This window comes from Cavia porcellus, unplaced genomic scaffold (genome assembly GCF_034190915.1).
Source record: "Cavia porcellus strain 051 isolate PalLab524CR breed Dunkin Hartley unplaced genomic scaffold, mCavPor4.1 scaffold_2, whole genome shotgun sequence".
Classification (NCBI taxonomy): domain Eukaryota; kingdom Metazoa; phylum Chordata; class Mammalia; order Rodentia; family Caviidae; genus Cavia; species Cavia porcellus.
The window spans coordinates 40,312,101-40,328,652 of NW_026947485.1; the positions used below are offsets into that span (position 1 = coordinate 40,312,101).

The 16,552-nt window shown below is 40.4% G+C and overlaps 1 protein-coding gene across 1 annotated transcript in view; it reads right to left on the reverse strand.

Moving 5' to 3' along the window:
• Snd1 (staphylococcal nuclease and tudor domain containing 1) overlaps window positions 1–16,552 on the reverse strand; it is a 418,031-nt gene that overhangs the window by 141,285 nt on the left and 260,194 nt on the right. The window contains exon 15 of the mRNA XM_003475164.5: window positions 8,944–9,085. Within this exon, the coding sequence (XP_003475212.2) occupies window positions 8,944–9,085 (142 nt within the window). The remainder of the gene's footprint in view (window positions 1–8,943; window positions 9,086–16,552) is intronic.

Sequence of the window (16,552 nt, forward strand, 5' to 3'; positions counted from 1 at the left end):
AGTTTCAAATTACCAAATCTTTTAATATTCCCTCTTCCACATCCAGGTTCTGCCTTTTCTTATTATTAGTCTAGCCAAAAAACCTTCCCACAGGCCTGGGCTGGTGGATAGAAGCCCAGGGCAGGATATTGCTGTTTGCCATTGTTACTACTAAGTGGCTGCTGGAAAACGCCAGTCGATTAACAAGATGGTGCTAAAAAATCCACATTGAAATGCATTCTTGGAAAGCTGCAAGAATGTAATGGACACAAACCAAGAGACAGGTGCTGGTATTAGACACATGACAGTGAAGAAAAGCCAGATCTGGGAAGCTTTCCATTCCATTCCCCAATGCCCACTGGATGATAGCAGACTGAGAAAGAAGCTTAAGTCAGAGGGAAGGGCACAGAATTCAAAAGCAAAACTTGGGCCGGAGCTCATAGGTCCAACTTCTTTTGTACCACGCTACGGGCTCTTCCTAGTTCTACACAGGAGAGACCTTGTCCCTAGCTAAGACCTTGCCCCCATCTCATCTGTATTGTAATTCTAAAGTAGTAAGAGTAAAAAGAAACACTAGCTGAAGATTTTAGATTAGAACAGCAGAAGCACTAGTCAGAGAATTTAGAAAGAATCTTCTCATTGACCTATTCATCTAAAGGCAATCAAACTATTTGTTTCCTTGGCATGGAAAACTCAACTGAGATGGTGAGGGCTGAACACCTAATTGGGAGGCATATATCTATCCTCAGCAGTCCAACGGACTCCATAGGATGTGCCACTGTGAGGACAATCTATCCCTAGTTACAGGAGCCCCTAGCCAGGCTAGCATGGAATTGCCACATGGGTCTGTCTCCTTCACCCCCAGATCACCAGCACCGCATCAAGCTAAGCAGACAGTCTGACGGCAAGCATTAATTAGAAAGCAGGAAGGTAAAAATTCTTTAGGTGTTTTAGCTTCAAGGTTTGTGACTGCCTTTAACTATACTGAACAAATCTTATTTTTATTGATGACTTTATTTGTTACTGTCTCAATGAGAATAAAATATCTAAAATGATTACTAAACAAACTGAAGCTCTCTCTTTTACATCCAGGAAGTCTGTCCTTCAACTCCTACTATTAATCTTCAGGTGACAGCATTTTTAGGTTCTTATCATGCAGATCACTCTTGATCCAATCCATCTGCAGCTTGCTGAAATCCTCTCTTAATGGGTGCAACCCAGACGGAACTCCACACTCAGAGAGGCCTGCTCTCCAATTGGCTCCAGACCTTTTGATCCTGTGTTTCTAGATTATGTCCCAGGACAGCCTCATCTGTTTTTTTTTTTTTTTTTTTAATTTTAAAAATTTTTTGGCCTCATCTGTTTTGAGTGTCACAACACTCATATTTCATGAACTCTGAATTGTTTTCATTTGTATGTAAATTTAAGGTACCTCTTTCTTATCCTTATCCTTTTTAATAACACTTTTTCATTTATTTATTTATTTGGCACTGGAAATTAAACTCAGAATTTTGTGCTTGCCAGGCAGGGGCTGTGCCACTGAGCTGTATCCCCAGCCCCTAAATATAATTTTTTGTTCTCATTTACACATTATGACTATTTACATAAAGGCTTGAACCCTATCGCATAGTTCCATGTTCCTAGCATTGTGCCTAGTGGATATAAAAGAATTATTCAATAACCCCGTGACTGATGGAGAGTGACTGATGAGTAAATCTATTTCTTGTAGGCATTCTTTCTCAGAACTGATATAGGCATAGTCATTCTGCCTAAACAAATCACAAGCAACCTGCCAGAAAAAAATGTTTCAGATCCTCTTGGATGCTAAAATGCGATTTCCTCTGGAAATCTTTTCCATACCCCAATTACCTGTTCTTTCCTCTGCACTTTCGCTGTTGGAACATGGTTTGTCCCCTCTGAAAGTCACACTGCAATTTGACTGCCACTGTGGCAGTGCTGGGAGGCGGGGTCTTTAGAGGGTGACTGAGATTAGTTATTACAAGACTGGGTTGTTATCACCCCTCTTATTTTGTCTCTTTTACACATGCTCACTTGCCCTTCAGCTTTTCTACCTAGAGCTGAAGCAGCAGGAGGCCCTAACTAGAGCTGACCAGAATCAGGCACCACACTCTTGAACTTCCCAGTTTCCAGAACCATAAGCCTAAATGAACTTTTCTTTATAAAGTACCCATTCTTAAGTATCCTATTATAGCAACAGAAAACAGACCAAGGCAATTCTCATGGCATGTCAATAATATTTTTGATAATTCTTTTATTTTACTTGTTTTCATACAGCTGTCTAAAGTACTAGATTAAAAGCTATTCAAGAGCAGAAAGTAGCTTATATACTGTCTACTGAAGATGGCCTTTCTTACAGTGTACTTGCAAAATATGTTGGCCTCATCAAAAAATATTCCCCAGTTTTTTGGTTTTTTTTTGAGCAGGGGGTGGGGAGTTGGCATACTAGGAATTTAACCCAGAGATTTTGCACTGAGTGATATCCCTAGCCTCTTAAAATTTTTATTTGTGTTTTTGAGGGAAGATCTCACTAAACTGTTAAGTTGCCCAAGCCAGATTTGAACTTGCAATCCTTTTGCCTCAGCTCCCCAGAATGCTGGGATTACAGATATGCGCCACCACATCTGGCTTGCCCACACCTGTTAATTACACTAATTTTTTCTTATAATTGACCTTCTAGATTCTCTGACATGAAGATAGTTTCTTTATTAAGAATAAAGAAATAGAGCAAATGCCATGAAATCTCATGTCAGCCTGCCTTTTTCCAATCAGGGGACCCAACTGAAAACAAGGAGGCAGTGGAGGCAGAATCAAACTGGGAAGTCCCAAGAGAAAGAATATCCCACTTTACAAATATCCATTAAGTGCAATTCAATTAAAGTATCTGAAAGGAATTCATAAGTATCAGCAGACCCTGTAATTGCTTAATTAAGGATAGAAGCCCAACAAACACAACCACCAATAACAGCCTGATCCATTAACACCTCTGTGATAGCAGAATGGGATTTCTCACTTGAACATACATTGGCTTTAATTCTGTAATTTGCTTAGGCACTGGTAATCAATGGGGATCCACCATTCCTGGGGCCAGGAGATGAAAAGGATATTCCTGTTTGCCTTTTTTCCCTTCCTCTCATTACAAGGTTTTGGTCTACTGAAACAGGCAGTTGATATTCTAGTTAGGATTGGCTGGAGAAGAGATGTTAATGAGGCACTTTATATAAAGGCATTCATGATAGAAGAACATACAGCCAAATCTTTAGTTCACAATTCACAAATTCATCATTTATTACATCTCAAGACACCTAGAACCTCCTCACTGCCTCTGTGTTAGAATACAGCTCCAGAGGGGAGCTATAATCAAAGAGAGAGAGAAATTCTTTTAAATGCCAAAGGGCAGTTTCATTTTCTAGTTTTGTTTCATGTGACTAGGTAACTGCTTAATTATATGTCACCTGCTGCGACCCACACAGGAACTCCCTACCAGGTAGCTGCTGCCTTCAAGGCCGTTTGTCCCAAGGTGAAAGATGCCCATCCTCCTGATTTCCCCACCTGCCTCAGTCTGTAAATCATTGCACTTAATGCTTTACCATCCTTAAGAAAATGGAAATTCAAATGAAGTGTGGAATCAGTGAGTTGGCAGAAGCCTCCAAATATTTACGATTCCTTAGATCAGGTTTATAGAACAGTACCTTGATACCTGCTATGCTTAGCCAATAGGACAGTTTCCTGAATTGTGCCTTCAGAATGATACTGATACCCAACAGCTAAGAAGGTAATTCAAATTAAGAAAATGTCATAAAAAGGGCATAGCAATAAAACACACAGTCCATGCATACCAATGCTATTCAAGAAAATTAAGAATCAAGGGACAGGGGATTTATAAACGTGTGCCTCAGTCTCTCCCTTCAGACAACATACCAAAATAAAATGTGACATAAATGACAAGTGAGGATAAAACAAAGACCAAGGGTAAATTGCTTTTGTTCTAATGTAAGGAAATGTATGGAGCTCACTAAATGCTAGAGGAAGAAAAGGATGCTTTTAAACAAATGCAGGCTACCTGGGGATCTTGGCTTCCCTGCTAACTCAGGACAAGAACTGGCTGAGATTTGCCTCCAAGACTGAAATAAGTATGCACAGGAGGCCACAGCAGCAGGCAGAGGGACCTTGAACAGTCTCAGCTCAGGTGGTGTAAGGTCACCTGCTCACCAACCAAACCTAAGCCAGGTGCTCAAAGGACTAAAGGGCAAGAGCTTTCAGGAGGTATTGCCTATTAGCTGCAGCTGACTTTGCCCAGCCCCACCTGCTCTCCCATCTGACCAAGCAATCACTCCACGTACAGGGGTGCAGGAACCGTGACAGAGAGGCCAGCTGGCTTGGGCCAAATGCCACTCCCTATCAAGCTGTGGGGCCGTCTGCCCAAAAAAGGCCACATAAAAATGGAAAGTGTCCATCCCACCTTGAAGTACACAGGGCTATCCAAAAGGCAGGGATTAATGAGAGCAGCACATAAGGGATTGATCTCTAGTTCTCTTGACTTTCCCTTGGGGAATCATAACCCCTACTCCCTCCTTGCTACATAGAGACATCATTTTCTGAGGGTGCCATTTTTACAGTGCGGCACTGTATGTAACAGACACCTGCAAGGTGTACCTACGAGAATCACGGTCCAGGCAAACTCCAACAGCATGGATTCTGTCTGTGCCTGTACTCACCTTTACTGCTGCAGTTGGTCACAAGGACTTATGGGCTCTTCTCATGGTAAGCAGACTCCCCACCCACCTTCTTGGCCACCTCATTCATTCAGTCTCCTCCAAGTCCTTTCTTTATTCATTATCCCATTGCAGCTGTTCTAGATTCCTTCTTAAAATTCACAGCAGGGCTTATCAGTGTTTAAGATGCATTATTTCTCTAATATTCTCTCACTCCATCTTTTTCATATCCTCATTTGCTCTGAAGATTTTGTTGAGTTTTACATTCTTTTTTTTTTTTTTCTTTTTTTCTTTTTATCGGTACTGGGGATTGAACTCACGACCGCCTGCTTGCAAGGCAGGTGTTTATGCCGCTGAGCTAAATTCCTAGCCCTGAGTCTTACATTCTATAATTGGTATTATGAAAACAATAGGGGTATTGAATAGCTTTCCCAAATATACATGCTACCTTCCTGAATCTTGAGCAAGAATTATAGTTCTACAACCACTCAAGGTGCTGACAACCTTACGATGGTACTTTGCTTGGTTAGCTTTCACTCTTTTGTACTACTTTGCATTCTCTGTTAAGATTTTGGGATGAGCAGCCTGTATTTGACAGGTCTATTCCTTATTTCCCACATGTACTCCATGGTCACCTGTAAACTGCTTTTAGTTGATTCCACTTTGACGTATACTGACAAAGGTCATCTGTGACTTCCTGGTTGGTAAACAGTATAAAAACACTTCACCATTTTGTGTATTTAATCTTTTCTGTAAACCATGACACTGCAGACTCATTGGAATTCTTTGCTCCTTTGACTTATAGAAGACCACTGTCCTAGGACCTTCTATTCCTCTATGTTGTCTCTGCCCCATTCTTCCTAAAATTCTTCCAGGGTCTTTACTCCTTCTAAGGGAGCCTACAGATGGCTACTTCCTGGTCTGAAGATTTTGCTGTGGCTCCTCTGTTGAGGTGGAGAATTCCCATGAGAACTTCAAATAACATGCATCAAAAATCTGAAAATCAGACCAATTACCCATTCCTCAAACCAATTCCTACCTTTTATGTTGCCCGGCTTGCAGACATCACATCTACCCAACTGTTCAAGCTGAAGACGTCTGACTTTCTCCCCTATACCAAACACCAGCCCTGATCCCCTGCCAAAAGAAAGTAGTCATTCTGCAAATCTTGTCTAGTCTACCTCCTACATGTTTCCAATTTTTTCTGTTTCTCTCCATTGCCAGATTTCAGGATTCTATCCTCTAAGTCTGTTCCCGCGGATGCTTGCTTCTTTTCTTCTAATGTACTATATCTACCAATTTTCTTAGCCCAAGTCAGACCCCTGTTTATGACCTTTTAGTCTCTTAACAATCCACAGGATAACTTGGAGGAGAAGCCTATCTCCTGTCGTCTTTACCTGCCCCTCCATCCCAGTACTGCAGATGGGACTCAAGGCCATGTGCATGCTACGCAAGCACTATGTCACTGAGCTGTAACTTCAGCCCCACCTCACGTTTTATACTCCACCAATAACAAAGGGTGCACGGTGGCCTGGCTGTTACCCCTATGTACGCACTTAGAATGTGTCCCTCTTCCCCAACATAGCAAGCATCATTGTCTTTCAAAACATAGTTAGGGCTGGCTCAAGTAGGTGTACCTTGAATTCACTTAGGGAACCCACAGTTCCCTGCTGGGTGCTACTTCTGTACTTTTTCCTTAGTTCTGTTTTCTCATCTAGTACCTGCCACAACACTTTATACTCATGTTTGTCTTTCCTGAGGCCTAGAACCATTCCTACCTGTCTATTCTTTGTGACAAGGTTTAGACAATACAGAGCTGCTTGGTCCAGAAGCTCAGAGAGGAACACCAGAGCCTCTTTTTGGGGAGCTCACTACTCAGGCCAGGGAAGGTTGGCACAACTCCTATTCCTGACTTATTCCCTTAGTGGATGGATGGATCAGAAGCTCCCCCAGCAGAGCCATAGCTACACGAATATATGCTGCAATCCATGGCACTGCAGGAGTATGATCTAGTGGCACAGACATTAAATTTGTAAGGAAGGAAACAAACTCACTGATGATCTGTTTTATGGTAGGCTCATTCTAGGATCATCTCATTAAACTCTCCCAGTAATTTTGAGAAGCAAGAAACCATCACCACTTATGATTAATGTGCACATGGAGGGTTAAACAGGATAAATAACTTCCCTTAAATCATCTGTTTGTATATGGCAGAGCCAGGAAAAACTTTTTTTAAAAAGCATATTCAGGGTTCTGTGTCCCTGACAGGTTTCCCAAGAACCAAAAGATGTATAATCTAACAGCATATATAGTAGCAGGAGGACAAATGTAAAGATAATACTTTTAAGCCATCTACTTGCTTCTGTGCAATCTATCTTTCAAAATGTTAGTTAACTCAGGCAATGTCTTAGAACTGTGATGCTTAGGATAATGCCAAGCCCTCAGAGTAACTAACTGGCTCAGGCAAAGCCGAGTGACCAGACAGGTTGTGTCTAAGGGGAAAAGAGAAGGATTTTGCAGGACATTGTAGCCAAGACAAGTCCACACTGAGCAGATTCTATTCTAGTAGCTCTGAGTTTAAATCTGAACTTCAATGTTTTCTTTTCCCTGTTGCTCTATGGGCAAGTTTTCCAGAAAGAATCATACTGCTTCTCTTCCTCTCTGAGGATAATCACTATGCTGCTACAAGGATGCTTTTATTTTTCAGAAAGAGAGCAGAGAACAAGCTCAATATATACTTGAGCTCAGTAAGAAGAATTCACTCATAAGAAACTTCTCAGGTACAGAAGTATGCAGAAAAGGGCACAAATGACTTTCCGAAAGGACTTTTTCTCTTCTCACTGCTCTGTGGCACCATACCCACTGTGCTGTGGGTACTACAACCCACACCACAGGAAACACAAATGCAGCGATCCTACAAGGTGTGGATTTGCTCCAGCCTTCTTTCTCAGAGCTGGCCTTACACCTGAGGTCATACTTCATTAGTTTGTCACTTCAGAAAGCCTGAAGAACTGGGTTGCCAGCATCAAGTTGCTAAGAGTGTGTGATGATGCCTTGTGGAGAAAATGTGGCTACAGGGCAGCAGTGAGCTTTGCAGCCATGTTTTGGAGAAGTAACATCTCACGCTACTCATCCTGTTTAGTTGGGGCCTGCAGGAGACCCTTATGCAGACCAGAAACTCCTGGTGCCTTCTAGGAAAAAGGAGGCTTAGGCAATCTGGCAAGGAATGGCAAGCATTGTCCTGTTTCTCTTCCCCCACAGCAAATTCTACTCAAGAGTGCAACAGAAGAAATGCTGAGGCAACAGGACAGCAGCAGAAAAGGCACTGTGCCTCTGGGGAGCACAATGGCATATGTCCTGTGTGAGTGAATAACTGTGAAGGGGAGTGGCTGTGAGATGACAGTCTTCCCTCAAAGACCACCATTCTTTGTGAAATAATCACTAGAAATAAATAACTTTATTATTTGCCAGCAGTAAAGAAATGAAGCAGTTTGCTCCCTGAATACATAAATGTAAACTGCTTAGAGTATATTTCATATATAGTCCTGTTAACTTGGGAAACATTAAGCTACCAGAAAAGACAGGACAACATGAATGTACATTCAACCAGAAAACAAAGGAGAAAGGTTTGGCAGCATGTCACCCTTAAAGCAACAAATATACTGCAGTTGCATGAGACTGTGAAAGTAACATCATACCTGGGGGTCCATACAGGACTGGGATCCTGCTGACATTTGAAAAGAAGAAAAGGGGCAAATAGAGAACTCCAAGGGCAGGGTGGCTCAGTTCTTCTGCAGCCTGTTCATGACTAACAAGCAAAGGTGGGTGATCTGAAGTGGGTAATACAAACTATGAGAATTCCATTATTAATGATGTATTATGAGGCTGTGTGTTGTCTTTTGGGGGAAGGGGTTCCTGGAGATCAAACTCATGACCTTGTGCTTGCTAGGCAGGCGCTTATGCCGCTGAGCTAAACCTCAGCCCTGTGTACTGTCTTTTAAACAACTCTTCTCCTACATCCTGTGCTTCACAGGCTTGAGGAGCATAAGCAAGGTTTAATGCTGGATTTGAGACCACTGGAAAGGGTTATGTCCATCTCCCATTTAAGACTCAAACAGCCAGTTGGCCCCAGGGCCTATGTAAACCACAGGGGAAGGGTTTGTAATCTCCACAGATGGCATTTGAACATCAGGAAAGATGCTTGGAGAAATATATGACATGTAGGACTTACCCGCAAGCAAAAAGGTGATAAGGCAAGTTTCCTTTGGCAAATAGAGCTTGAGACGAGAACCACTGAAGACATACTCCACCACAGCTTCAGAGCGCCCTGCCCGCTGAAGGAAGGGCAGGAACTGCTTTGCTTTTTGGGTATCCTGGAGAAGAAAATAATAACCTTATTAGACATTTCTGAAAACATGACACCGCCATGACATTCATGTAACCTGAATAGAAGAAACAGACTTAAACAACAGTTTCTAGGACTTTTTTACTGACTTGATGTTTTTGTTTAGTTACGAGAAGAATGCTTGGAAATTGAGGTCTCTATTCTCCATTGAGATCTTAAGAGTAGCTTATCTTCCCGTACCATAAAACTGAGGTCAGATAACCAATACTGCCTTTCTAATGAAGGTTCATTTAATCTTTGATTTTCAAAAATAAAAACAAAACAAAAACAGCAAAGCAATTTCCAGGCTATGTTCAACATCGCTAAAACTCTTATGGGAAACCAGCAAGAGTCCATTTGAATCTTAATCTTGAATCTTAAGTTATATAAAACCAAGTCTTTTCTTTTCAGGTATTAGGGATTGAACCCATGCCTTTCCACTGAGCTACATCACTGAGGTTTTTAATTATTTATTTATTTTAAAAATTTTTTTATTTTTATTTTTATTTTGAGACAGGATCTTGCTAAGTTGCTACCAGGCTGGGCTCCAACTTTCCATCCTGCTGCTTCAGGCACCCAAAGTGCTGTAGCGCCCTTCACAGCCGGTGCTTCTTAACCTTGAGATGAGCCCAGCCTTCCTTGGGCACCAGCACAGCAACTCACTCTCATGTGCCTTTTGGGGATGAGGCAGAACCCAGGGCACCCTGTTCCTACCCAGGGAAATCTCCAACAGTAAGATGTGCTCCATGGAGACAAACACGTATCATGTCAGCAAGAATAATTGTAGAAACAGTAAAAACACATACAGCCCGCTAGCACTTTCTAAACTTTTTTCATGCATTACCACCAAGTCCACACATTCTACTCTCAAGAGTATGAAACATGAACCTTGTGAGCCTCAGAGTTTGCAACTACTTAGGAGGTAAGGGCCTTCAAATCCTCTCAGTTTCTGGAGCTAATTAAACAGATGATATAGGAAGCAAGCATCAAAGTATCACATTGCATATGGTGGGAGAACTGGATGTCAGAATTTCAGGTTTCTAGCCCAGCCAGCAGAAGTGTAAACTCTGAAGGACAGCAAGTTTCGTGTACTTTCCTGACTTCTGTGACACAGGCAGTCTGTACTTAGAAAGTCCTTCCTTTCCAACGATTTTCTGAGCAACTAAGTGATCATATCTAAATTACTGTACATTAGATAATAAAAATTTAGCAAGCCATCAGATTATTTCAGAGTTTTCATAGCAGCCAAAGGGGCTCCTTTCATTCAGGAGCAGTGAGGTAGGCTGGGATGAAAACAATATTTATAGTAATGAGATTCATGACTTCCTTCAAACAGATTCTTAGAGAAAAAGAAGACAGTCATCCATTCTCAGTGTTTCTAATGGTGTGCTGGTAAAAAGGTAAGCTAACAATGAGCTTTAGTGGGTTGGAAACTCCCCCAGTGAACACTTACATGACATATATTCCACTATACATATATAGCAGGAAAAATGCCTTCCTGGCAGTTGGCTGAAGTCCAGAACAGTCAAGCAAGACAAATGCTCCATGGGAACAAAAGCACCACCTGATTAAAATCCTTTCTCCATACTAGTCTAAATCTGGGGCATTATTCATGAGCTGAGCCAGTAAGTCAACAACAATTATCAAATTGATTATTGCAAATCATGAGACAACCTAATGTCTCTGAAGAGAAGGTCTTTTTTTTCCCTCAAGGCTGGGGCAATCTACATTTTTCAGAAATAGACTTGTTCACCATTCTCTTTCGGATGTGTTTATCTAAGAATAAAAGCTTATAGGAATTAAAAATAATGTGGGTGCATATATATATATATATATATATATATACACACACATTTTAATGTTAGTATCAAGAAGGAAATTGCAGCAAGCTCTCACAGCAGATAGGCAAAGCATTACTGACTTTATTAGGAGAAGTACTTAGACTGAGAATAGCAAAGGGGTGTTGAAGGGACCTTACTATCACCATGTAATAACAACTCATAGACGTTCCTGACCTCATCCAACAACCCAACAGTCCAATTCCAGAAATGACATGTGGGAAAATAAAAAAGAAGGACATGGCATCAATTATGGCAAAGATAACAAGTGTAGGCCAACTAGGAAAACTGAGGACATGAAAGCAAATTTTAAAAGCCAACTAGAAATGTTGTTTTTATTTCCAAGGATAAAATTTCAAGTCAAGACACAGAGCGCCTGGTCTTTGTGAGACAAGTGTTCAAAGTATGTAAACCGAATGAAGTAGCCAAAATATGTCAGTTCTGCCAAATCTCAGATGCCACCATACAATGGGGTCCTGTCTTCCTCATCATCTCAAGCATTTAATACAAAAATCCTTGAAACCTTTAATATTTGTTTCAGTGGTTTAAATGAAAAGACTGGTAAGACTTACTAGCATGTTTCCTCAGGTAATGTAGCTATAAATCATTTCCTGCTAATTGAGTCATGGAAAGTATTTATTTTAGGAATTCTGATCATATTACTATAAAATTGACTGAATGTGATTAAGTTATTTGCTTTCAAAGAGCAATGTGCTTCAGTTTCTTATATTCATTTTCAGGGTTAATCAGAGAAAGGTAAACAAAAGTTAAATATGAGAAAATTTGATTATGAGAAACAAGAAATAACAGCAATCAGCTCAGTTCCTACTAAGACAGTAAAGAGACATCAGTAGATTTGAAGAAACAAAGTGATAAAGTTCAAAAGATTTCCTTAACATGACATTTTTAATCCTTCTTCAGTAATTCTGAAGCAGAATTCACAGAGATTTAGTAGCATTAAAGTATCTTTAGAAAAATTTAACCTCAAATTCTATTTTTAAAAATAAATATTGCCAGGTGTGGTGCTGCATACTTGTAATCCCAGCACTTGGGACTGGCAGGAGGATCATCAAATTTGAGGACTACACAGTGAGTTCAAGGCCAGCCTGGAATGGGTAAAAAGAGAAAAGAAAAGAAAAGAAGAGAATATATATACGTATATATGATACAGTATTGGGACTTATATTGAATACTCATTTGAAAGCACAATCAAAAATTTTATTTACAGGTCATATGCAAAGACTCTCACATTCAGATTTTCCGTGTTGTGATTTTTCACATCAGGTCTGGAAATCTATTGCCATAGTTTCCTGGTACTATACTGGTCTAAGACTTTTTGAGAATCCAACTAGACAAATTAGTTACAATTTTCTGTTAACTATACCAATATTCTTCTCCATTGGCGTAAATAATCAAGGAGCAACTGTACTTTCAAGCAGCAAAGTCTTTTCTTTTCTCCCACTAGTAGTTTTCACATTACCTGTGCTACACAACAAACCATACAGATTTCCCTGTGCTCTTGGAAAAGCTAATTTAAGGTTGCATTAGCCATATTTAACCTGCTATTGTGGAGAGCATCTCTTTAAGGAATGTTTCTGCCTCCTCAATGCACCTTGAAATTGAGAAAGTAATGATGCAACAAACATGCCCAGGGTGGCTTCATTTCAAAGCATGTTAATATCTACCTCAAACTCAGAAGCACAGGGTTTGGAATGGCCCTCCAGGAAGGCTGGACGATCCTAAGAGAGATGGAGACTATAAAGATATCTTAATCATCACTCAACTCTGCCCCCACAACTGGCCTGTCAGGCCAAATTTCTTCCAACTGTGGGAACATCATATCTGCCTATGGCTAAGAAACATTCCCCTCAGGAGCTTCTCTGCAAAGTATCTTCCTCTGTATATGAACGTATGTTAACAATAATTTTATAGTGAATTAACAAGTTTGGAAAAGTGGATGGAGAGAACATGCAAGTGAAATTCTTATGTGGCAGGCACAGGCCAGAGTGTGTCTGAGAGAGTATTACTTCCTCCTTAGGTCACCTGCATCCTAGCAGAGCAGAGCTTAGAGAAGTCAAAGTTCTAAGAAATTTCAGCACAGGTTTTGTAGCTGCTTGTGTACACCAGAAGTGAATCCTATGTTTTTTTTTTCCCCACAGAAAATTCCCAAACGGTAGGTAGGAAGCTAGAAGGGACTGGTGAAAGGAAATTACCTCAGCACTCAAAGTGGCCCAGGGAAAGGGGAAGACAGAAAAGCCGTTAGATAACAATTAACCGTATAGATTACCATTCCCCCGCCAAGATGGAACTGGTAATAATGAAGCTCACTAATTAGTTCTCATCATCACAATCATTCTTTGATTAACATCATAAGGAAAAGAGCTAAAACCAAATACATGCAGAGCTTCCTATGTTACCATGGGGGAGTCGACCAGTGTTTGAGAACTAACTGTGAAGAATATCATCCACACTGAGGGGGAACTTTCTTGCAGATAAAATTATGTACTTTACTGTCCACCCTAAAAGCCGTTTCCTTACTAGAGCTAACTGGCTTGCCAGGACCCATGAAGCTGACTTGAGGATCAAGAATTACAGAGCATAGTACTGTTTGAGTCCAACCAATCTTAATGTTGAAGCAGCAAAATTCTTGTGAACAAGACGGCAGGTATAGATAAGAGAGTGTGGGGATCAGAACTAATCGCTGAGGACACTGAAGCAAATGTGTGCTTTCTTTCATTGTAAGGTGTATTGTGATCATTTACTGCCATAGTTATCTATCTTTTCAGGGCTGTACAGATCAGGAGAATTACTTCTGGAGTTGTGTGGAAGACAAATCACACTACATCCTCTACCAGAAAGGCAAAAAAGACATCCATCATGTCACACTATTCCTCCTTTCTTCATGCTGGGTTCCACGGCCACAAGTGACATTTTAATTCACAGAATGAGTTTATGATTCTCTGTGAGGAGCCAGCTGTACAGCATGATAATCTCTTGAAATAAACAGGACCCTGGTGGGGAGGACACTTGGGAATGTATTCAAGCTCCAGTGTTACCACAAAGCACTTAAAAATATGAAACCAATCTTTTCTGGCTGGTTGTTGATATTTCACACAGAGGTGTGTATGAAGGGGTGAGGGGGCGGGTGTTGACTTCAGCAAGTTGGATGTTTAATAGGAATGAAGCAAACACAGGAGAGGACCCTTCAGAAAAGTCTGACCAAAACAAGACAACAATATGATAATAATACAAGCAGGGTACTAAATCTAGGCCACTGATAATGCTTCTTTAAGTGTGGTCCGTGCCTTACAGAGTCTCACATTGCTTACTGACTAGGCACGGCACCTCACTCAGGCCTCCAGCATGTCATGGCGCAGGAGCAACAGCAGCTGGGCACTGGCCTCTGCCCTGGCGGCAGGGGGAAAGCATGATACCAGAGGACACTGGTAGAAGCATAAAAAGCACTGCCCGGGAGGCTGTCATTCTAATCTGTGGGGCCCTCAATAGAAAAACCCTTTTGTTCACAGATTCTTCCTCCCCATGATTAAGGAAGCAGATGTTGCTAAGCAGTTCCCAACAGGGAAGCCAAAAAGGCAGAAGGGCGAAAGGACATGCTTGCCCAATCAGAAGAAGCTGGAGAGGATGCAGTGTCATGTAACCTCATCTACAATATATGGCTGGAAAAAGCCACTTCACTCAGCCAAGCAATGAATTAAACCTTGTACAACTTCAGGGATGTGCCTGTTCTCCAGAGCCCTACAAAGCACAAACACTTAGAATTTTATTTTTCTTAATTTTCTTGGTTCTGCCCAACATCTACTGTATTTCCTTTCAACAACATGTAATACTTAGAAAAGAAGCCAAGACTTGGCTAAAGCTGAGAAGCCACAATTTTATGCTTAGAATAAAATGTAAGAAACTGCATGCTGACTGACAATCACAGCGCCTAACTTGAAGCAACTCAAATTGTGCAATAGGCCTCAAACTGTGGGCTGAATTTCATTTGCAATTATTCAAAACTGGATCAGCCTAAATATCTATCAACTTGGGATAAACTGTAACACATCACACACTATTCTGCAGTAAAAACAATATAGGCAACAACACTGATGAATCTCAAATACAGTACTTTGTATGATTCTGTGATGACATTCTTGCAAAGGTTTAACTATATGGGTTTGGGTCATAACTGAGTGGGAGAGCGCTTGGCTAGCATATGTAAAGCCTTGAGTTATATCGTTATCACTACAGAACAAACAAGGCTCAACTCTAGATGCAGAAAGCACATTAGTAGTTCCCAGGGACTAAGGGGTGACTCCAAAGGGACAAGGAATTTTGGGAGTTGAAATAAAGTGATATTGTTCTTGGTTATCATGATGGACATATTTTTCTTAAAATATGTATTTCAAAATATGTATCTCAAAATATGTATGTCAAAATCCACAGATTTAGATACCAGCAGGTGTATTTTAACTATATATATTATACCTTCATCGTGAAAATAAAAGATAAAAAATGACCTGTGTATGAAAAAATATACCATTTAAAATTTTTAACACAAGAAACCCCCTCCCCCGGCCCAATCAACTAGCTTATAAATAGCTGGGAGAGAATGACAAGTTCAGAACTAAACACTCAGTAATTATGTTTTAGATCAACTACTTTAATTAGATATTGAATGCATTAAAAGTGTTTTAAATTTTTTAATCAGAAAATAATTTAGACAAGAAAGTAAAGGGTTTGAGGATCACAGGGAAAAGATTCTGAAAAGTAGCTTAAGAAAAGCCCTAAGTTTTTAAGCAATGGCTATAAAAAAGCATCAGGCACACAAGGACATCTCCAACGCCATAATGAGGACACACGTTCAAATAAATGGCCAAGTTCTACTAAATACTTATGCCTACTGGCATTTCTCTTGCCTTCTCCCTTTCTTCCATTCTTCCTTTCCTTCTTTCTGTCTGTCTGTCTTCTTTTTGGTACAGGGAATCAAACTCAGGACCCCAAGCTTGGCAAGTAGGCACTGGACCACTGAGCTACATCCCAGGTCTAATATTTGTTTTCTGCCTACAAATAAAACCAGGTGATATGGCTTCCCATGAATATAATGATATCTGATTCTCAATCAAATAAAAATTCTGTGCAAGCCTAAAGACTGTTCTTTTATTGTATGACTTTCCCAAATTTAACCAGCTGAAATTATGCCACGAGAATCATTTAATCTAACCTTTAGAAATGAAGTCATTGCATTTTAGTGGAAAACCCTTCATTTTTATCATCAACAAGAAATATAATGCTCTTGGCTTATTCTATAATACTTTTTTTCTTATAAAAATCAGTTGGGCATAGCAATTGCAGATGATGGCATATCTTTACCTCATATAAAAAAGGAGAAAGTATACACCTACTTAGAATAAAGAATTGAATATATATAAACATACATACATAAATATAAATAAAGTATGCTTTAATCCTGCCTTCAAAGCTTCTTTTCTAACTCAGGTCAGATGCAGCCATTAAGGCAGTGCCACATGTGTCGAGCTATGCTCCTCTTCAGCCATGCCACTCCATAAAACCAGGGGACAGGGGTCATTAATTCATAGTGTCTAGAAAGCTTTTTC